Below are 21,819 nucleotides of genomic sequence, written 5' to 3'. Positions count from 1 at the left end.
CTGAGGTGGGAGAAGACCCAATGTGGGTGGTAGGGGGGTAAGGCAGGCAGGGTGCTCACCTCGGCCTGGTGGGGGGGCAGGTTCTCTCCGGCCAGCAGGTAGCCTTCAACCAGGTGGACGCAGTAATCCACGGAGGAGCCAACAAGGATGGACAGGGAGATGGCTTCCACGGCGCCCATCTCCCAGCCGCTCCAGTACATGATGGTCACCACCAGGCACACGATGCCTGCGAGGGGACAGCAAGGGAGGCAGCTTGGACTCTTGCCCTGGAGGCCTTAGGGGAACAGGGACGTCTGGAGTCCAGCCCCACCCTCAGGTGACAGGAGGGACAAGGTACACTGAGGGGGCCCCCGAGGGAGGGGACAAGTGTAACAACACATCACTAAGCTGAGGGCTACGACCTGGGTACCCCGGCTCTGCTCGGGAGCGCAGACGTGCAGGAAAGACAGACCTATAAGCCAGTGTCCCAGACGGCACCGGCAGGTCTTGTGACGTGGGGTGTGGGAGGGGGAAGCCTCCGACAAAGAATGCGACAGTGAAGGCTTCAGAGAAATTTGCTACCTGGAGGCCACCAGGGAGACCCTGCCTGTTGCCGTCCTCACCAGCTGGATGCCTGCCAGCCCCTCACCCACGTACCCAAGATGCTCAGGAGCACGGGCAGCAGGAGCAGGATGTGGGTGGTGAACACGGCCACCGCGGCCACGCAGATGAGCAGGGACAGCACCAGGCCACACAGGGCACTCTGCACCCCTGCAAGGGAGAACAGGGCCTCAGTGCACTGCTCTGTGGGTGGCTGCAGCCAGCTGTGCTGCTGGGGTGAGCCCTTGACCTCTCTGAGACTCTAATTCTCCATCTGTAAAATGGGGTCATAACGAGACCTACCCCACAGGCTTTGTTTGGAGTTGAAGAGAACACAGGTCAGGCCCTCAGTCCAGAGCCTGGCACCTGGGGGGAGCTGGTAACTGGCAGCTGCCATCATGGTCATGACTGCTACTTTTTTCTTTTTTTGAGACAGAATCTCGCTCTGTTGGAGGCTGGAGTACAGTGGTGTGATCTCGGCTCACTGCAATCTCAGCCTCCCGGGTTCAAGCAATTCTCTTGCCTCAGCCGCCTGAGCAGCTGGGACTACAGGCACATGCTACCATGCCCAGCTAATTTTTATATTTTTAGTAGAGAGGGGGCTTCACCATGTTGGCCAGGATGGTCTTGATCTCTTGACCTGGTGATCCGCCCGCCTCAGCCTCCCAAAGTGCGGGGATTACAGGCATGAGCCACCGCACCTGGCCTGTTACTTTTTAGGTGGCCAAAGTCTAGATCAGAGAACATGGCCAGATGCCCCCGACAGGAGAGGACCCAAACTCCAGCCTCTGATCAGTGTTCTGGTCACTGTGTCACTTGGTTTCCCCAGGGCTCTTGGTCAGGATGGAGAGTGTGGCTCAGAAAGGCCGCTTCGCACCCTCCCTGCCCCAGGTCCCTCTGCCTCAGCCCCCGCCTGCCCAGGGTGGAGGGGCGGGGCTGCCGCTTGCCTACAATTTCCATGAAGATCTGCTTCCAGTGCTCACAGGTCTGGAAGCCCCTGTGCAGGGCTGAGCCCTCGGGGAAGGCCCGCAGCTGCTGCTGGAGGAAGCTCTCCCAGCGTAGGTAGTCCGAATACGTCTGGAAGGAGGATTTGCCTTTGTACGTGGTCTGTGGGGAGAGACAGGAGCTGGTGAGACAAGCAGGGGCTGTGTGGCCCACCCACCCTTCCCAGGGCATGGCTGGTCTGTTCTGTGGCCACTAGTGCAGTGTTGCGTGTGTTGGGGAGGGTGTGAATGATGATTCAATCCAATACGAGTCCCCACCAGCTTCTGGAGGCAACATGTGATTGTTACAGCAGCGCTGGTCCAGATGCAACCACGGTCCTGGCCCACCAGAACGCCCTTCAGCTCCCAGGGCCCCCCACGCTCTCGTGTCCACGCAGAGTGCATGCTGTTCCTTCTGCCTGCTCAGCCGGTTCTTGTTCATCCTTTAAGGCTTTCTGGGATCCTATCTCCTCCAGGAAGCCTTCCTTGATGCCCCAAGGTGGGCCTCCTTTGGGGTCTCCAAACCCTCAGTGCTTCTCCAGCTCTTGTCGCTGCCTGGCAACCTGCCTGGCCCTGGAGGGTGTGACTGGGAATTGCAAGAACAGGAGAAGCCTGGCTGGCCCACAGTGCTCAGCCTTGAGGGGTGCTCATGGATGATGAATGAGAGAAACAGGCACTCGCCCTGCTCTAGAAGGTTCTTAAGGTATCTGCTCATCAATTCTGCTCTTGCTGCACATAAGCCAGTTCACAGGAGTCTGCGTGTATGTGTGTGCGCGTGTGTGTGTGTCTGAGTGCCAGTGGGGTCAGCTTGGAAGTGGGCGCCCTGTCATGCAGTAAGCCTGAGTGGGGACTTCTCTCCTCCCTGGAATTGCCTGGGGCTTCAGCCTGCAGAGGGAGGTGAGTTCAGATATATGGTGCAACATGGACGAATCTCATACCGAATAAAATGAACCAGTCACCGGCTGGGAGCATTGGCTCACACCTGCAATCCCAGCACTTTGGGAGGCCGAGGCGGGTGGATCACCGAGCTCAGGAGTTCAAGACTAGCCTGGCCAACATGGTGAAACCCCATCTCTACTAAAAATACAAAAAATTAGCCAGGCCTGGTGGCGTGCACCTGTAATCCCAGCTACTCAGGAAGCTGAGGTAGGAGAATCGCTTGAACCTGGGAGGTGGAGGTTGCAGTGAGCTGAGATGACTCCACTGTACTCCAGACTGGGCGACAGAGCGAAACTCCAGTTCCAAAAAAAAAAAGAAAATGAACCAGTTACCGAAGGACAAACACCACGTGATTCCACTCACATGAGGCTCCCTAGAGTTGTCAAAGTCACAGAGAAAGTAGAATGGTGGGTACCAGTGGCTGTGGGAAGGGGAGGGGGAGAGGTGGTTTTTAACAGGGACAGAGCTTCAGTTTGGAAAGATGAAAAAAGTTCTGGAAGTCGATGGTGTTAATGGTTGGATAACAGTGTGAACATACTTAACGCCACTGAATTCTACGCTTAAAAATGGTTCAGGCTGGGCGCGGTGGCTCACGCCTGTAATCCCAGCACTTTGGGAGGCCGAGGTGGGTGAATCACCTGAGGTCAGGAGTTCGAGACCAGCTTGGCCAACATGGTGAAATCCCATCTCTACCAAAAAATAAAAAATTTTAAAAAATTAGCCAGGCGTGATGGTACGCGCCTGTAGTCACAGCTACTGGGGAGGCTGAGGCGGAATAATCACTTGAACCCAGGAGGCAGAGGTTGCAGTGAGCCAAGACGGTGCTGTGAGGTTGCAGTGAGCAGATATGGTGCTGCTACACTCCAGCCTGGGTGACAGAGTGAGTGGCTCAAAAAAAAACAAAAAAAACGGTTAAGATGGTCAATTTTATATTATGTATAGTTTACCATAGTAAAATAAATAAACAATCTTTAAAAATCCATCTGGGGCTTTGAACTGGTGTCTGCGTTTGCCTGGGGTCTTGCTGAGGGCTCTGAGGCCCTCCTGGCTGGTGGCCGGTGGTTTCCTTGCTTGTGCAATGAGTCACACAAACAGTAGGAAGGAAGTCAGGGCGGGGGCCAGAGAAGAGTCACCTACCCCGTAACCTGTCACCTTTGTTCTTACTCCCCAGGCTTTCCCATGCGTTCTTATCTGCACACCTGCCAAAGGGCCGCAGGGACCTTTAACCCTCTGAGGAGGCCAGAGGGGATGAGTAACTTGTTCAAGGACACAGAGCACACTAGGATCCCAGTGAGGACTGAGCCCAGGTCTCTGCACGGAGGCAGCAGAGACGGACTTGCCAAGCCTGGGAGAGCCACGTGCCGGGGCAGAAAGGTCCCACAGTGCCCATGAACCTGGCACTAAGTAAAATAAACCAGCCACCGGCGCATGTGTAGGTTGGGTGCATGTGTGTGTATGTGCACAGGTGTGTGCCTATGCCTCCTTGGGCAGAGCCCAGGGAGCATCCAGGGGTGACAGAGGCAGCAGGGAGGTACAGGGGATGGCCGGTCCCCTGGCCACCCTGAGGGAGGCTGCCAGGGTCTGGGGCCCTGACCTGGCCTCACAGTGGCAGAGGGGGGCATCCTGGACTTCTACTGGCCCCTACAGACTAGAGACTAAAAAATACCATGGATACCCAGTTAGTGGAGAGGGAGGGGAGGAGAAGAGTGGGTGGAAGGGAAATGGCAGGCCGCCCAAGGGGAAGAAAGGGCAGAGCTCAGTCAGGCGGCCTGGTTTAGCACTTGACACTGACACCCACTAACTGTGTGACCTCAGGTAAGTCACTCCACCTCTCTGGGCCGCAGCATCTCCCCCTGATCTGGGATCAGAGGTGGCACACATGGGGCAAGTACGCAGCACGGTGCCCAGAGAGGCTGCCCGGGCTCACCGACTCGAAAGCCATGGAGATCCACTGCACGCGGCCCTCCCTGACGCCCACTGCCCCATGGGACAGCTGCCCCGGGAGCAGGTTGGGCTCAGGCAGCTCCTTGCACTCAGGGTGCAGCATCTGCAGGAAGGAGGAGATGCTGTAGCCTGCGGGAGAGACAAGAAAGGGAGCGGGTGGTGGCCTTGAAGAGCCAGTTCACCCCTGTCACACCTGTGCCCATGCACTCACCTACCTCTGAGGCTTAGAGTGTTTGTAACCAGTGGCAACGCCACTGGGAAACCTACAACATGCATTTGCCATCGGGGTGGAACATGACATGTGGGACCCTCCCAGGGACACCCCTGCAGCGGCCTCATCCAGGTTGGCTGTGGACCAGCCCCTGGCCCCAACCCCAATTTTGGAAAAGCTACCCCTGCAAGTGTGCCCCACATCCCACAAATCCTCACCTCTGCACTAGTCCTGTTCACACACAAGCCTGCTCACATCTGAAAACCCTTGACTGCCGGCACACACCCCATGCTGGTGTGGACACATGCAGCACAGATACACACCTGCAAAGACCCCCATACGCCAGGCACTGTGTCCTTTGGGCTGTCTACCTTGGACCACGGCCTCTGTGCCTCCCAGGTCAGTCCATCCTCCCTCGGAGGAACCAGCTCCCCCGACCCCACGCACCTGAGGGCAGGCACTGGGCCCCGCCCGGCTTCACCAGCTCGGAGTTGGCTGCGATGGCCTTGCAGAGACGACACAGGTGCCCAATTTCCTTGAAGAGGTCAAAGCTGCTGTCGTAGACAACGCTGCCCTTTCCCAAGGAGACACAAGCCGGCCCGGGCCGCTCAGTGAGACGGGGACTCAGTCCTGGGTGCTCACCCCCAGCCCCGGGGATGCCACACAGGCCCCTATGGCTCCCCTCCTCCCCTCCCCCCCCCACCTCACCTGGACTTCTTCCTTTTCTCCCCACCCTCCCAGACAGCCACATCCTCACTGTCCCACAGCACCTGCCTGGTCCCCTGGCCCCGCTCTGAGCGCCTGCAGACACCCAGTGTGGACTGAACACACACATCTCCTCCAACTCCACCTTGCTCCCGACTTACTCCACGGCTGCCATTCCTGTATACCCCACCGCGCTGTGACTACTAAAGGCAGAGGACACCCAGCCATCCTTCCTCCCAGGCATCCCCAGCACCCACTATGCCCAGCTCAAAATGGGGCAGGAGTGCATGTGAGGGAGGGGCGTCTCAGAGAGGAGAAAGCCACGGCTGAGCTCAGAGCCAGGGGGAGGGCAAGGAGGTATCCACACCTGGATCGCCCTCTCTCCATTCTAGTCCCTCACAGGCGGGCAGCCCCGTTGGGCCCTAAACCCAGATTCCTGGGTGAGTCTAAGAGGTGGACGCTGCTGAGTCCTCAAGAAGAACAGGGCCCCCATGAGCCCAAGGGGGTTCTGTCTGGACTGGAGGAGCCATCAAGGAGCCAAGACGGGGTGGGAGGCACTGGACATGGTTCCCTGGGCAGGTGCTTATTTGCAAGTCTGTTGCAGCTGGGCCCTCGGCATCTGCCCAATGTAAGCCCCATACCGGGTCTCCAATGACGTGGTTGTCCACCTGCCGGGTGCGGTTAATGCCAATAATGCCGAAGACCACGAAGACCATGGCCCCAGTGTCCACCAGCGGCCGCACCGCCGGCTTCCCGCAGCCCGTGTTCACGCAGGGGTTGAAGCCGAAGGTGGCTGAGAGACGGGTTTTGGGCACTGGGAACAGGAAGGCAGAGCTGTAAGGGCAGGCGGGGCCCAGTTCCCAAGGTCCCTACCCGTGTGCCCCTGCCGTACCTTTCTCACTAGGCACGAAGAAGAAGCCTTTGGTCGGCCCGTCAGGGCTGGAGCTGAGCAGGCAGCCAGGAGGAGCCAAGCACACGCGCCCGTGGAAGGGGGGCTTGTGGGACTGGGCGAAGTACAGCTTCCTGTGGAGGCAACGGAGGCCGGGCTGAGGCCAGAAAGGCCAGGAGGAGTCAGGGGAGGCGAGGCCAGTGGGCTGGGGCCGGGGCCGGGGCTTGTGGGTAGTGGGGTCTGGACTGGGCTCTGCCCTCGCGTGGGGATTTGTTCTCGGGCTGGGGGAAGTGCCCTGGGCCGGGGGTCTGGAGGCTGCTCTAGCCCCGCCTCTGCCAAGGCTGACTGTGGGAACCTAGTCAAGGCCCTGCCCCTCTGGGCCTCAGTCTCCCCATAGGAGGCATGAAGGGTGGAGAAGACCAGCAGCTTTCAAACTGTCCCCCAGCGGTATGAGGGTTCAGGAAGGGCTCCAGGGTCAACCCTAGCAGTCCCCGCTCAGAAGCCCCAGCCTTGCCTCAACCCTAACAGTGAGGAAGTCTCTAGATTCTACAGGGAGGAAGGGCTGCAGGGTCAACAGCTGGCTAACCACTGGATCCACTGCAGCTCAAAGTTCTTTCTAGAATGTTTCCAGCTCATCTAGGCAGCCTGCCTGAACTCCGGTCACTGCTGTGTCTGTGCAGAATGAGGCCAGCCTGGGGCTCAGGGGAGGACAGGCAGAGGGGCCCCCACCCCCGAGTCAGGGTGCCAGGCTGGAAAGGACCCCGTGGGTGCTGTCCTGCCATTTTCCAGCCTCCCAGCTGCACCCTCAGCCCCATGCAGAGTTTGGCCTCCTGTGGCTGCTTGACGCTCCAAACCCAGCCCTGTCAGAGACCCTGGAAAGGACCCAGCAAAAGATGTCCTGCCATTCCCTGGCCTCTAAGCTGCACCCTCAGCCTCATGCAGAGTTCAGCCTCCTGTGGGTGTTTGACACTCTAAAGCCAGCCCCATCAGAGCCCACAGTCCCTGCATGTCACCCAGCCCCATCAGAGGCCACAGTCCCAGTGTCACCAAGCCCCGTCAGAGTCCACAGTCCCCGTGTCACCAAGCTCCGACAGAGCCCACAGTTCCTGTGTCACCCAGCCCTGTCAGAGGCCACAGTCCCCATGTCACCCAGCCCCGTCAGAGGCCACAGTCCCCATGTCACCCAGCCCCGTCAGAGCCCACAGTCCCCGTGTCACCCAGCCCCATCAGAGCCCACAGTCCCCATGTGTCACCTAGCCCCGTCAGAGCCCACAGTCCCCGTGTCACCCAGCGCCATCAGAGGTCACAGTCCCCGTGTCACCCAGTCCCCTCAGAGGCCACAGTCCCCACGTGTCACCCAGACCCCTCAGAGCCCACAGTCCCTGAGTGTCACCCAGCCCCATCAGACCCCACAGTCCCCGTGTCACCCAGCCCCGTCAGAGGCCACAGTCCCTGTCACCGAGCATGGCCTCACACCGCTGTTCTCTACCACAATGACAGTGGGGCTATTTCTTTCAGAGCACGTATCATAGTCTATAATGACACTGCTGTTTACTTATTAGTTGCCTGTCTCCCGAAAGATGCCCAAGGGCAGGAGTCACATCTGTCTTTGTCACTACCACATCCCTAGCACAGTGCCAGCACAGTTGGAGCCCACAGTTTGTTAAATCTGTGAACGGCGGAGAGACACCTTCGGCTAACATGGCCTCCACGGATAAATGGATGCAGGGCCGTGTTTACAACATGGGGAATGAAACCCCAAAAATGTGCCCCTGGCTGGTGTGGAGATCCCAAGAGCAAAGAATTCAGCCTCTCATTTGGCATGTAGTGGGGGCCGATTTCACACCAGGCAGTAACAGGGACTGGGCCGGGGGCAGGTGAATACAGCAGAGGCCCTCCCCTTACTCTCCTTCCAGCATAAGGGGCGGGGGCATTCAATATTTTCTGAATTCATGATGTATTCAGAGTGTGGATGAGTGTCTTGTCAAGGAAGAGCGGTGCGTACTCATTCATTCATTCATTCATTCAGCAAGTACTTATCTGCACCTGCTACGCCAGACACCATGACAGATGCTGGGAGGTGGCACCAAGTGAGATGGTCAAGGTGCCACCACAAGATGCCCGTGTGCTCCCGTGGGAAGACAGGTGACACCGCAGGTCAGCATAGTGGCAGGTGGCAGTGGGGCCAGGAGCGCAGTGGGTGACTTATGGAAAGAGGTTGGACATGGCGCTCGGGGAGGGACAGCCTCTCCCGGGAGATATTTGGACAGTGGCTTGAATCTTGAGAAATTGTCTCGCACGTGAGGAGCTGGGGAAAAGCATTCTAGGTGAGGGACAGCAGGTGGCCACTGTAACCCCCAAGGAGCTATCAAGAGGGGGAGCAGCTCCTGGGCCCTGGGCAGAGACCCATCTGAGCAGGTGTGTGGAAATGGGTGGCAGTTTCTTAAAGGGGACTGCTGGCCTCCCTCAGGGCCGGGTGCATTGGCTCATGCCTGTAATCCCAGCACTTGGGGAGGCCGAGACAGGTGAATCACCTGAGTTCAGGAGTTTGAGATCAGCCTGGCCAACATGGCAAAACCCCATCTCTACTAAAAATACAAAAATTAGGCAGGTGTGGTGGTGCATGCCTGTAATCCCAGCTACTCAGGAGGCTGAGGCAGGAGAATCACTTGAACCTGGGAGGCAGAGGTTATACAGCGAGCCAAGATCACACCACAGTACTCCAGCCAGGGCAACAGAGTGAGATGCCATCTCAGAAAAAAAAAAAGTGGGGAGGCCTGCTGGCATGCCTCATGTGAAGAGAGAGAGAAAAATGAGAAAAGGGCAAAGAAGCAGCGGGGCTGGTGGGCACCGGCTAGTCTGCCAGGCTATGTTACCGGGTGTGCTGCTGCTCCTTGGTGGCCACGTAGAAGCTGAAGTCAAACTTCCAGCCCCGCTTGGCATCACAGGCCAAGGTCGTCAGCATCCACTTGCAGGAGGGGCTCGCCGCCTGGAGCAGCCCTACTGTAGACATACAAGCGGTCAGCTTCCTGGTGAAGTTACCAAAAGGCGCTCTATACACCTAAGCAGTGGGTTGACAGAGACAAGACACATGACTCGGGGGGGCTGCCTCGGCCTGGGCCCGGCCTCAGGCTCCGTCCCCTCCCGTCTCAGCATAGTTCACCCTGTCCCCGTCCTCGGAGTCGGGGACAGAGCCCTGGGCGGCGGCTTGGGAGGCCTGGGTTTGGGTTCGGCACTTGGGCAAATCCCTTCCTCCCTCTCTGAGCCTCATGTCTTCCTTCAACAACTGCTCACTGTCTGTCCCATGCCAGGAACTGTGCCAGGCTCTGATGGGCATGGTCCCTGCCCTCGTGGAGCTGGCAATGATGATGGCTCCCAAGAACAAGGAAGATAAGATGGGACAAACGGCAGGGAGAGGAGGACAAGGCGAGAAAGGCGCTGGGGCGGGACTGTGTGGGGCCCGACAGAAGTGCCGAGACCTCGACGAGCACCAAAGAGTCAGCCACGTACGAAGCCAAAGGAAAAGCTTTTCAGGCAGTAGGAACAGCACGTGCAAAGGCTCAGAGGCAGAAAATGCCTAGAGACCTCATCTTTCAAATGAAAATATAAACCCTGAACAAAGGAATTGGCACGTGTCCCTGTCACCACGGAGGGTGTACCATGTTAAAGAAACACGAATGAGCCTGGGCAACACAGAGAGACCCTGTCTCTACAAAAAATAAAAAACAAAATTAGCTGGTGTGGTGCTGTGTGCCAGTGGTTGTAGCCACCCAAGAGGCTGATGAGAGAGGACCCCTTGAACCCAGGAGGTCGAGCCTGCAGTGAGCTATGATCGTGCCACTGCACTCCAGCCTGGTGACAGAGCAAGCCCGTCCTCCCCACTCCAAAAAAAAAGAAAAGAAACACAAATGACCCCCACGAAGGGGAAGACTCAAGTCTGTGCTTGGGGACTCCTTTCTGCCGTGCTGGAGCAGCTGCCAAGGACAGCAAGATTCCTGGCTGCCACTGCCCAAGCAGGGACTGCGCCCAGGCGTTCTGCACTGCACACGCCTCACCTCACGCACCTCCAACAACGCTGGCTGGTGTTTGTCACATCTCCGTGTCACAGATGAGGAAACTGAGGCTCAGAGAGAGTAAGTAATCTGCTCAAAGACACACAGTTAATAAATGGCAGAGCCAGGATTTGAATCCAGGCCTGGCTGACTCAGAAGCCCACGCTGCTACCACTCAGCAGGTCCCTGTCATGGACATGACTAGTGTAGGGGAGGGTCGTCCTCATCTTCAAAACTGTGTCTCCCTCCCTATGTGGCCAGTGCCCATAATGTGGCCCTCAGGGCCCCTCACCCCCAGTGGTGGTGGCTCGCTTCACCACAGCCCAGACTCACCTGGAAGGAGGGTACCTCTCCATCCCCAGGTGAAACAGCTTGCCAAGGAGCAGGCAGGCTGGCATTGAGGGAGAGCCTGTAGACAGCAGGGCGGCCTTTACTCTTCACTTTAGAGATGTACACAGTGCCCAGGAAATCTATGGACAAATGAGGGATGACAGAGGGGAGGACTTGACCTTGACTGACTTATCCTGACCCTGAAGCAGGACACCTCAGCTCTGTTGACTAAAGAGCTGAGTCCTGGCCTTGGGCTCATCTCCGATGCTGACTGTGCCCCTCTCTACTGGACCAGGTCCATGGCAATGATAGTGGAGGAGGTGATGGGCACATGGATGGGGTGGGAGGGATGGTGAGGGAGGTGATGGGCACACAGATGGGGTGGCAGGGATGGTGGGGGAGGTGGATACTGGATGAGGTGGGAGGATGGTGGAGGAGGTGGGCACTAGGATGGGGTGGGAGGGATGGTAGGGGAGGTGGGCACTAGGATGGGGTGGCAGGAATGGTGCAGGAGGTGGTGGGCACTGGGATGGGGGTGGCAGGGATGGTGGGGAGGTGGTGGGCACTAGGATGGGGTGGGAGGGATGGTGGGGGAGGTGGGCACTGGGATGGGGTGGCAGGGATGGTGCAGGAGGTGGTGGGCACTGGGATGGGGTGGCAGGGATGGTGGGGAGGTGGTGGGCACTAGGATGGGGCGGGAGGGATGGTGGGGGAGGTGGGCACTAGGATGGGGTGGCAGGAATGGTGCAGGAGGTGGTGGGCACTGGGATGAGGTGGGAGGGATGGTGGGGGAGGTGGTGGGCACTGGGATGGGGTGGCAGGGATGGTGAGGGAGGAGGTGGGCACTAGGATGGGGTGGGAGGGATGGTAGGGGAGGTGGGCACTAGGATGGGGGTGGCAGGAATGGTGCAGGAGGTGGTGGGCACTGGGATGGGGTGGCAGGGATGGTGGGGAGGTGGTGGGCACTAGGATGGGGTGGGAGGGATGGTGGGGGAGGTGGGCACTGGGATGGGGTGGCAGGAATGGTGCGGGAGGTGGTGGGCACTGGGATGGGGTGGGAGGGATGGTGGGGGAGGTGGTGGGCACTGGGATGGGGTGGCAGGGATGGTGAGGGAGGTGGTGGGCACTAGGATGGGGTGGGAGGGATGGTAGGGGAGGTGGGCACTAGGATGGGGGTGGCAGGAATGGTGCAGGAGGTGGTGGGCACTGGGATGGGGTGGCACGGATGGTGGGGAGGTGGTGGGCACTAGGATGGGGTGGCAGGGATGGTGGGGGAGGTGGTGGGCACTAGGATGGGGTGGGAGGGACGGTGAGGGAGGTGGTGGGCACTGGGATGGGATGGCAGGGATGGTGGAGGAGGTGGGCACTAGGATGGGGTGGCAGGAATGGTGTGGGAGGTGGTGGGCACTGGGATGGGGTGGCAGGGATGGTGAGGGAGGTGGTGGGCACTGGGATGGGGTGGCAGGGATGGTGGAGGAGGTGGGCACTAGGATGGGGTGGCAGGAATGGTGTGGGAGGTGGTGGGCACTGGGATGGGGTGGGAGGGATGGTGGAGGAGGTGGTGGGCACTAGGATGGGGTGGCAGGAATGGTGCGGGAGGTGGTGGGCACTGGGATGGGGTGGGAGGGACGGTGGGGGAGGAGGTGGGCACTAGGATGGGATGGTAGGGATGGTGGAGGAGGTGGGCACTGGGATGGGGTGGCAGGGATGGTGTGGGAGGTGGTGGACACTGGGATGGGGTGGCAGGGACGGTGAGGGAGGTGGTGGGCACTGCGATGGGGTGGCAGGGATGGTGGAGGAGGTGGGCACTAGGATGGGGTGGCAGGAATGGTGCTGGAGGTGGTAGGCACTGGGATGGGGTGGGAGGGATGGTGGAGGAGGTGGTGGGCACTAGGATGGGGGTGGCAGGGATGGTGGGGGAGGTAGGCACTAGGATGGGGTGGCAGGAATGGTGCGGGAGGTGGTGGGCACTGGGATGGGGTGGGAGGGACGGTGGGGGAGGTGGTGGGCACTGGGATGGGGTGGCAGGGATAGTGGGAGAGGTGGTGGGCACTGGGATGGGGTGGGAGGGACGGTGGGGGAGGTGGTGGGCACTGGGATGGGGTGTCAGGGATAGTGGGGGAGGTGGTGGGCACTGGGATGGGGTGGCAGGGATGGTGTGGGAGGTGGTGGGCACTGGGATGGTGGGGGAGGTGGTGGGCACTGGGATGGGGTGGCAGGGATGGTGTGGGAGGTGGTGGGCACTGGGATGGTGTGGGAGGTGGTGGGCACTGGGATGGGGTGGCAGGGACGGTGAGGGAGGTGGTGGGCACTGGGATGGGGTGGCAGGGATGGTGGAGGAGGTGGGCACTAGGATGGGGTGGCAGGAATGGTGTGGGAGGTGGTGGGCACTGGGATGGGGTGGGAGGGATGGTGGGGCAGGTGGTGGGCACTAGGATGGGGTGGCAGGGATGGTGGGGGAGGTGGTGGGCACTGGGGTGGGGTGGGAGGGACAGTTGGGGAGGTGGTGGGCACTGGGGTGGGGTGGGAGGGACGGTTGGGGAGTTGGTGGGCACTGGGATGGGGTGGCAGGGATGGTGGGGGAGGTGGTGGGCACTGGGGTGGGGTGGGAGGGACGGTGGGGGAGGTGGTGGGCACTGGGATGGGTGGCCCAGGTGACAGTGATGGAGGGTTCCATGGTGAAGGTGTGCCAGTGATGGTACAGGGCTGGCACTGGGAAAGACAGTGGTTAGGCAGAGGTGGTGACAGTGCCATAGGGTGATAGGGATGGAAAGAGTTCCCTCCATTCCTCCAGTACACTTGTCCCAGCACCCACCTCTGAGGGAGACTTCAGTAGGGATAAGCCAGTGTTCAGGGCCCGGGATGCCCGCCGCTCCCCCCACCCCCCGACACTCAGGAGATGGCTCTGGTGCACAGGGAAGGCTTGGGGAGCACCACAGACCAGGGTGTCAGGGGAGCCTACTGTCCTGGCAGGATGGCAGGTGAGGGCCCCAAATTCACCCCCCTTCCCCAGCTCCTCTGCAGTGACCAGGAACACAAGTTCTTCTTGCAGGAGAATCCAGAAGGAATTTTACCTGTTCCTCTCACAGAGCCCCCAACCCTAGCACTAGGGAGGATTTCCCCACACTCCCACCCCCAGTGCTCACCCTGCAGGGTGGCGTCAGGCCGGCTGGCCCAGGGGACCCCTGAGCCTCGCCTCTTCTTCTCCAGGGACGTCCGGATGTTGTTCTGCAGGCTGTGAGGCTTCTCCTGGAACAGACCTGCCCCCCAACGCCAGGTCAATGACAGCAGGGCATCCCGGGCTGGGCCCGATGGGCAGAGGGAAGAGGCTGGGATCTGAGACAGCCTCAGGAACTAGGGCCCAGGGACTGGACGGGGGGGGGGGGTCGGGGTCAGAAAGAAACTAGGAAGAACTTTTACAAAATCAAATACTGAATTTATAAAAATTTTAGGCCCAGAGAAAGGCACCATCAGCCTGCCCAGAGAAAAACATTGAACCGCCCCTGCTAGCCCTCTCTGTGCCATTCTGCCCTCTGTTGGGTAGGGATGATGCCACACTTCCCTTGGGGGTGGGATGTCACATCCTCTGTACCCAATTGACAGGCATGACTGGAAAGCCCAGGTCATCAGCTGGCGGACGTAATGGGAGACATATATTCCTGTCTTGCCTCAAGTGTCGTTAAGTTAGCCTTTTGAGTTTTTTTAAATTAGAAATGAGAGAAACTACACCTTCAAAGTTTTAATCCTCACAGCCATCCTGCGGCAGTTCCGTGAACCCCACCCTGATGGAGTGGAAAGCAGAGGTGGAGGGACCTCAGCACTGTTTGGGTCTGGCCTCACCTGCCCTTTGTAAAGCTGAAGCACTCTGCTGTACTCTGGAGGGGTCTCTCCAAGAGGCAGTTCCAGAGGAAGAGGTACAGGGGGCAGGGGCTGGGCTGTGGGTGGGGTTCTGGCCCCAGATGTTGTCGGGGAGTTTGGGGTTTGTCCATCTGTGGAAGGGGAGCAGGCCCTTTGAGCAGGCAGGAAGCCTGTGGTGGCAGTGATGGAGTGCAAGGCCATGCCCTGGCAGCGGGGAGAGGAGCTGGGGACGTGGCCGAGGCTGGCTCCGAGGTTCGAGGGGTTCCCCCGGTGCCTCTCAGAGCTGCAGTGGATGATCATGCATTTGGCTACCATTACCAAGGGGAAGGCCAGGTTAATCTGAACACCGCCCTAATTAAATGAAGGCAATTACGCAGCCAGCAGACCTGCTCCCGGGAGCTGGAAGCGCTCACCCAGGCGTCTTCTCATTTGGTTTCTAACTGCCCTGGCAAAGCCGGATGACCTTGGGTTGACTTCGCCTGCCCCCACTCCCCTCCTAGCCTGGCTAACTCCACCCCTTCCCTCCTCTCCCCATCTGGCTAACCCTTCCTCTTCCCTCCTCTCCCCTCTCAGCCTGGCTAACCCCATCCTTTCCCTCCCCTTTGCCTTCCTGGTTAACCCCTCCTCTTCTCTCCCAGCCTGGCTAACCTCTTCCCTCCTCTCCCCTCCCAGCCTGGCTAACCCCACCCTTTTCCTCCTCTCCCCTCCTAGCCTCGTTAACCCCTCCTATTTCCTCTTCTCCCCTCCCAGCCTGGCTAACCCCAACTCTTCCCTTCTCTCCCCTCTGGGCCTGGCTAACTCCTTCCCATTATTGTGAGTTTTGGCTTAGATGTCACTTCCTCCAGGAAGCCGTCCATGATGTGGGCCTCTAAGAGTCTCTATTCTTCCTCCACCAAAGCTCAGATCTACTATTAGTGACCAGTCCCTCGAGCTGGAATGTGAACTTCCTGAGCTTGGGAAGCCTGTGCCTCTCACCCACCACACTCCCCAGAGCCAGCACCCAGCAGGTACCCCAGTTGCATCCATGGAATGAACCGTGGGAACATGGGGGCTGAGAGGTGAGGGGGACTCGGCTGAGGTCAGGCATCAATGGGGAGCCCAGATCCTGCATCTCTCAGACCAACAGCCTTTGAGACTTGGACACCCAAGAGGGCAGGTAACGCCTCACCTGAGCAGGTGATGCAGGAGATGCCCTCGGCGCTCAGGTTGTACTTGAGGTCCAGCAGCACCTGGATGTTGGTATCGGGCCGGAAGAGCAGCGGGGCCCGGCTGGCGGGACGGAGCCGGCTGGCGAACACCAGGGACAGGATGAGGATGGAGACGAACAGCCCTGTGAGGAAAGGGCGCTACACCAGGCGGGGCTGGGCCCAGCTGGTGCATTCCCAGCGGGCTCCCGAGCGCTGGGAGACAGCTGCTCTGGTTGTGGGGGCCGGGGTGTCCTAAGGGAGTGGGGGAAGGCCCTGCATGCCAGCCCGTGGGCGAAGCTTCCTGGGGATGGTCCTCCAGGGCCAGGGATCAGGCTTTGTGGTGTCCCCTGGGGTTTGACTATAAGCTATAATCTGACACTCCTGGACAAGCAGCAGCCACCACCTCAATGAGAAGCTGGTGCACCACTTGATCTCATACAACGCTGAAATACTGTTGAAGACGACAGCGATGACAGCACTTCACATTCACTGAGCATTCACTGCATGCCACGCGCTGGGCTGAGGTCTACGCACCCTCAAATCACAGCTGCCTTCCTAGCCACGCTTCTCATCCTCAATTACAGAACTGAGCGCTACACGGACTGGAATAGCCAAAGTCACAGAGCTAGGATGCGGCCAAACTGGGACCCAGGCTCAAGTGGATCTAACTCCAGGGCCCACGTGCTCTGTGCTGCTGCCCAGTGTGAGGCTGGCACACAGCAGGGGCCAATGAGCAACCGCTGCCGTGGGACCAGCTTCATTCTACACAGGAAGGAGGGGGGTTGGAGAAGGAGAGACCCCAGCCCAGGCCTCTGACCCTGGTGCATCTGTGAGGGGGTGGGCTCCCAGTGCCTGTGTTTTGGGGGTGGAACTGCAGGACGGGGGCAGGGGCAGAGGGCCCACTTACCCACGATCACCCAGCGGCTCTTGACGGCTGACCACAGGACCCAGTGGTGCAGCAGCTCCTGCAGCTGCGCAATGAGCTGGCCGCGGCTGCCCGTGTTGGAGGCTGGCTGCAGACCCTCGGGGGACACAGACACCAGGGACACATCTCCCAGTTCCAGTGACACTGCCAGGGCAGAGCAGAGGCCTGTCAAAGCCCACGGTAGTCCACACTCGCTTCCAGGGAAGCCCAGATGCTTGGTGAGGAACCTCCCAGGCCATCCTGTCCAGCCCCCTGCCTCAGGACCAACTTGTCAAGCATTACTCCCCTGGCAGAGGCAGCGCTGGGTCTGGCTGGGGTGAGCAGGGCAGGCCCATGCCAGCTCTCACCTGGCTCTTCCTCGACGTCCAGCAAGGGGATGTCATCATCCAGGTAGGGCATGGGGCTGCTGCCAGCCTGCTCAGGAGCTGCAAACATGACTCCAGGGAAGTGCAGGGAGCTCCTGCGGCCACAATTCTGGTGGCAGCTGTGGAGAGAGTAGGGGACAGCGGTGAGCCAGAGGGGGTGAGGCAGGGCCCTGGGGATCAGATGAACCCAGGCATCACAGTGCTGCTGACGTCACACACGGGATGCACACCCCAGACTTTTGGGAGCTGTTCACTTGGTTTCTTTCTAGTACCATCTACCTCAGGGCCCTCAGGTGCCAGTCTTCCTCCAGAGAGACAAATGGTAACAGCAGACATTACCCTGGATGACGACACACAGTGGCCTGGGCACTAAGGTGATCAAATCAGGGCCTCATTCTTCTGCTGCTGTGTGACCCAGGGCTTCTGCCACCAACTTAATACTCAGGGGAGCCAGGAGGAGGAGGAGGAAGAGGGAGGAGGAGGAGGGGGGAGGAGGAGGGGGGAGGAGGAGGGGGAGGAGGAGGGGGGAGAGGGGGGAAGGAGGAGGGGGGGAGGAGGAGGAGGGGGGAGGAGGAGGAGGAGGAGGGGGAGGAGGAGGGGAAGGAGGAGGAGGGGGAGGAGGAGGGGGAGAAGGAGAAGGAGGGGGAGGAGGAGAAGGAGGGGGAGGAGGAAGAGGGGGGAAGAGGGGGAGGGGGAGGGGGAAGAAGAGGGGGAGAGGGAAGGGGAGGGGGAGGGGGAGGAGGGCGGCTAAGGGTGTAGCTGCATGGCCGAGGTCTCAGCTGGAGTTAACGCATGAGAGACAAGGCTCACCCTAGGGACCTGGCACAAGAATAATCCTCATGGTTGATACGAGCACTGTGTGTGTGTGGCTAATACCACTGCCACGTGCCAGCAGCAAGCCGGGAGCCCTGCGTGGATGATCTCAATTAATCCTCACGGGACTCACACACAGGGATCACAACAGCTTCAAAGAAAAAGAAACAGATGCAGAGAAGTGAAGTCACCTGCCCAGGATTCCACGGCTGCCAAGGGAGGAGGCTGGGCTTGGAGCCCACATCTGACTGACTGCGAAGATGACTGCGCCCAATAGGACTATTGGGGGACAGCCCCAGACTAGGGGGCAGGGGCAGTGGGCTTATTTGGCATCTCTGTAAAGATTAGAAAAAGGTGCCCTTTCCCCACAACACTGGTTCTATGTCATGAAACTGTCATGGAAAACAGTCAAATCTGAATGCCAATGGTACAGAGAACAGAGCTTAGCCAGCAATGCCCAACCCGTGCTACCACAGCAGGGTCCTGAAGGGAGAGGGTGTGAGTGGGAGAGCTCAGGAGTCCATCTCAGGCCCAAGTCTAAGCTCCTTGCTGGGCCCTTCTCTCCCTCCAGCCCTCCATGGCTCACCATGTGCAAGTGGACATTGTCATGGGTCCCTGAACACCACTGACCAAGGCTTTTCTTTTTTTTTTAATCTAGAAAGACCAAGGCCTTTTTTACAATGAGTGGCCCTGTTCCAAGCCCAGAGACCCTCCATCAACTCTCCATTCTCTCCACCTCAGGCAGCCACCCAGGCCTTACTCAGCTCCACTGCCATCCCCCTCCATCTTTCCCGACCACCAGGCCCACAAGACCTTTCCCCCTAAACCTCCAGCAGCAACTCTGAACTGAACTGTTCAGCTCTGCACATGGCTCACTACATCTAAAGACGAGAACCAGAGGACATTCAACATGGAACCTAAGAGCATGGGATGTGGAGGCAGACATTCTTAGGTTTAAATCCAGGCTCTACTGCCTACTAAATGGGTGACCTTGAAAAAGGTGTCCAACCTCCCTGAGCCATTGTTTTCTCATCTGTAAAATGGGGACAGCAAGAGAACCCAGCTCCCAGGGTACTTTGGAGAATGAACGGTGATGTCATAAGATCTTGGACAAAAGTGTTTGCTCACTTCCTGGTGATACTGGTGATCACAAATTGCAATTATTGGACGGAAGTATCTTCTCTTCCCTGTTCCCTGCCTAGCACAGGACTGGGCACACAGAAGGCTTTTGGAAGAGAGGGTGGTACGCCGAGCGGCTCACAGAGCCCTGTTGTGGATACCCTGCTGTGGGAAGAAGGCCCACCTGACTTACCTGGTCTGGCAGGAGCTCTCCAGTGGTGCCAGGTAGAGGCTCCAGAGGCCCAGAGCTGCAGGCATGGTGACAAGCACGGCCAGCCAGCAGCAGGACACGATGAGAGACATGAACAGGCCGAAGTCGTGGACGGCTGGGATCTGGTGATGGACAGGAAGAGAGGGATGTGGGGCTGGTTGGACCTGGAGTCAGCGGGTCTGGGTGCCCCTGCAGCCAGAGAGACACTCAGGACCCCAGATCCCTCCCAGACTGAGGCAGGAGGAGGAGGCGGCCCAGTCTGCTAGAATGCCAGCCACCAGCCTCACACGACACCAGGAGCCAAGGGCTGGTGTCAGGGGACGCAGCAGCACAGGAAGGGCCCCATCTCGAGTGGAGGCTCTTGGCTATCTGTAAGCCCACTGCCTAGAACAGTGCCTGGCACAGAGCAGGGCTCAGTAACTGTCATTACGGGAATGAATGGAGGACAGCGGAAGACACATCCCATTAGAACAGGCCATGTGCTAATTGAGGGGAGGGGGAGAATGTTGCCACATGACGGAAGCATGACCCTGGGGACTGGGAGCAATGGGTATGTTCCAGAAGTATGACAGGGACCACAGGGAGGTGCCAGTTGGAAGGAAGCTGTAACCAACATCACAGCAGCCTGCACTCTGTGAAGCATTTTCACAGCAATCCTAGCATATCAGTCCCTGGATAATCCACACATGAGGAAAGTGAGGTTCAGAGAGGTCACACAGCCTGCCCCAGGTCACACAGCAGAAGCTGAACCCAGCTCTGCCTACCTTCTGGAAGTGAGTCTCTAGAAGGACCCAGATAATCCTAAATCATCTACTCATTTCCAGATAGACTGCTCAGCTCAGGTCGTAAAGTCTCTCAAAGACTTGGGCCAATTCACTCTCCATACCAAGGACCCAGCCTGGGTTCAAGGCCTTCTCCTAAGCCTCACTCAGAGGCAGCGAGAGGAAGTCAGCTTGAGGGAGGAAAATGCAGCTGAAAGCAGGCAGGGGTTGGGGCAGGGGTGGGAATCGCTGTGGACTTGGTCAGGCTTCTCACTTATCTGCTGTGTGACCCCGAAGAAGCCACTTTACCTCTCAGGGACCAAGTTTCTTTTTTGGAAAACAGGATGGTAATTGTACCTTTGTCAATTACCACGGGTGATGAAGATTAAACAAGAAGGAGCTTTGGAAACTGCCAAACGTCCTCCAGGGTGGAGGCTGGGCTAGTACTACTGAGTATCCCTGATACACGCTGTCCAGATGATTATAATATTCCTACTTGTTAAGTTTGAGTAATGGGTGATTTGTGACAAAAATGAACTGTAGAGATGGAGCAAATCCCTTGAGGTGAAGGCTATGCAGGCACTCATGCGGTGGTGGAAGGGGCAGAGACCAGGGCTAGGTGTGCACGCAGCGGGCAGGGGGAGGGCAGGTCCGCACCTGAGAGAAGACATTCGCTGCATAGGCGGCAGCTGTGGTCAGGGAGGTGAAGAAGGTGGCCTTGCCTGCAGTTTGGACGGTGTGAATCATGCGCAGCTGTGGGTCTTCCAGATGGGTGGCCTGGCGGTAGGTGTTGATGAACACAAAGACGTCGTCCACACCTGTGGGAGGGAGTCCCGGGCCAGGAGGGCAGGTTCAGGATCATTCTGCTGTCTCCAAGATCGGGCCCAACCTGGGCCTAGACCAAGTCTGAGTGGCCTCCTGGGAGGTCAGGCTGCAGGAGAGTCCTGCTTCTCAGCTTCGAGTTTGGAGAGACCCCTCTGACTGGCTCCTCCCACCAAGAGTTCAAGCCCCTCCCCCTCAACACACCACACTCCTTGGCCCCAACCTCACCCAGAGGTAGGTGCCTTCTGCCACATCCTGGCCTCCTTCCCGCACTTCCTGGGCTTTTCCCACCATCCTCACTTCCGCCCAGCAAACCTTCCTGCTCTCTCCACTCACCCTATGCCAAGGATCCACCCACCACCCATATTCTAACCCCGCACTCCAAGGCTCTAGGCCTCAGTGGGGCTGTGTAGAGCCCCAATGGAAGCCAGGCTTTGTATCCAGGGAGAAAGGGGGTGGGGCAGAGTTCCCATGTGGGAGGCATACTGCCATGGCAACAGCGGCAACTCACCAATGCCCACGATCACGAAGGCGGCCACGCCATTAAGGATGCCCAAGTACTGAATACCAAAGACCACGTGGTACAGGAAGAGGGCCACCAGGCAGCTAAGACCAATGCTGGCAATCCCGAAGAAGGACAGGAACACTGGGCAGGGTAAGAGACACAAGGGAGAAGGTTGGGGGACCTTCATGGAACACAAGCCCCATTAGTGTCCCTGACGTCGGCTGGGTCCCACCTCTTCCCCACAACCCTGGACACCATTCACCACTCTCTCTGTTCCCAGCACAGGCAGAGGGCCAATTCTCAGTTCTCCACGCCCAAAGAGGGCAGCGGCAGGAGGCCCAAGTGGCAGATGAAGCCATCTCTGAGTAAGTCAGGTCATCCTCCTCTTTGCAGACCTTACCTCAAGAGCCTTATGGGCCTTGTATATTACCTGGGGGTAGGAGCTGTGTCTGGATCCCTGGTACCTTACAGCATCTGGCATATAGTTTGGTGCCCGGCAAATATTCGTTGCATGGATGAATGAACGTCTTTTCCATTTTGGAAAGTATTACCATTCTCTTGTCTGCTTGGGCAATAGAGTGTGCCTACTGTATACAGACAGCAGTAAGCAGCAGCTAGTGT

General features: G+C 58.7%; 1 protein-coding gene across 1 annotated transcript in view; it reads right to left on the bottom strand.

Annotated features, from left to right (window-relative positions):
- DISP3 (dispatched RND transporter family member 3) overlaps window positions 1-21,819 on the bottom strand; it is a 37,267-nt gene that overhangs the window by 1,851 nt on the left and 13,597 nt on the right. Inside the window, exons 4-19 of the mRNA XM_064363270.1 lie at window positions 21,205-21,339; window positions 20,529-20,689; window positions 19,093-19,232; window positions 16,950-17,086; window positions 16,585-16,746; window positions 15,659-15,820; window positions 13,779-13,892; window positions 10,636-10,772; window positions 9,127-9,311; window positions 6,254-6,384; window positions 6,003-6,175; window positions 5,104-5,230; window positions 4,429-4,574; window positions 1,527-1,686; window positions 637-750; window positions 60-226 (exon numbers count right to left, since the gene is read on the bottom strand). Coding sequence (XP_064219340.1) covers window positions 60-226; window positions 637-750; window positions 1,527-1,686; window positions 4,429-4,574; window positions 5,104-5,230; window positions 6,003-6,175; window positions 6,254-6,384; window positions 9,127-9,311; window positions 10,636-10,772; window positions 13,779-13,892; window positions 15,659-15,820; window positions 16,585-16,746; window positions 16,950-17,086; window positions 19,093-19,232; window positions 20,529-20,689; window positions 21,205-21,339 — 2,351 coding nt within the window. The remainder of the gene's footprint in view (window positions 1-59; window positions 227-636; window positions 751-1,526; window positions 1,687-4,428; window positions 4,575-5,103; window positions 5,231-6,002; window positions 6,176-6,253; window positions 6,385-9,126; window positions 9,312-10,635; window positions 10,773-13,778; window positions 13,893-15,658; window positions 15,821-16,584; window positions 16,747-16,949; window positions 17,087-19,092; window positions 19,233-20,528; window positions 20,690-21,204; window positions 21,340-21,819) is intronic.

This window comes from Aotus nancymaae, unplaced genomic scaffold (genome assembly GCF_030222135.1).
Source record: "Aotus nancymaae isolate 86718 unplaced genomic scaffold, 86718_ANA_hifiasm-v0.15.2.pri h1tg000053l, whole genome shotgun sequence".
Lineage (NCBI taxonomy): Eukaryota > Metazoa > Chordata > Mammalia > Primates > Aotidae > Aotus > Aotus nancymaae.
Note: the sequence above shows the minus strand (reverse complement) of the source record. Positions and strands in the feature narration are given on the sequence as shown.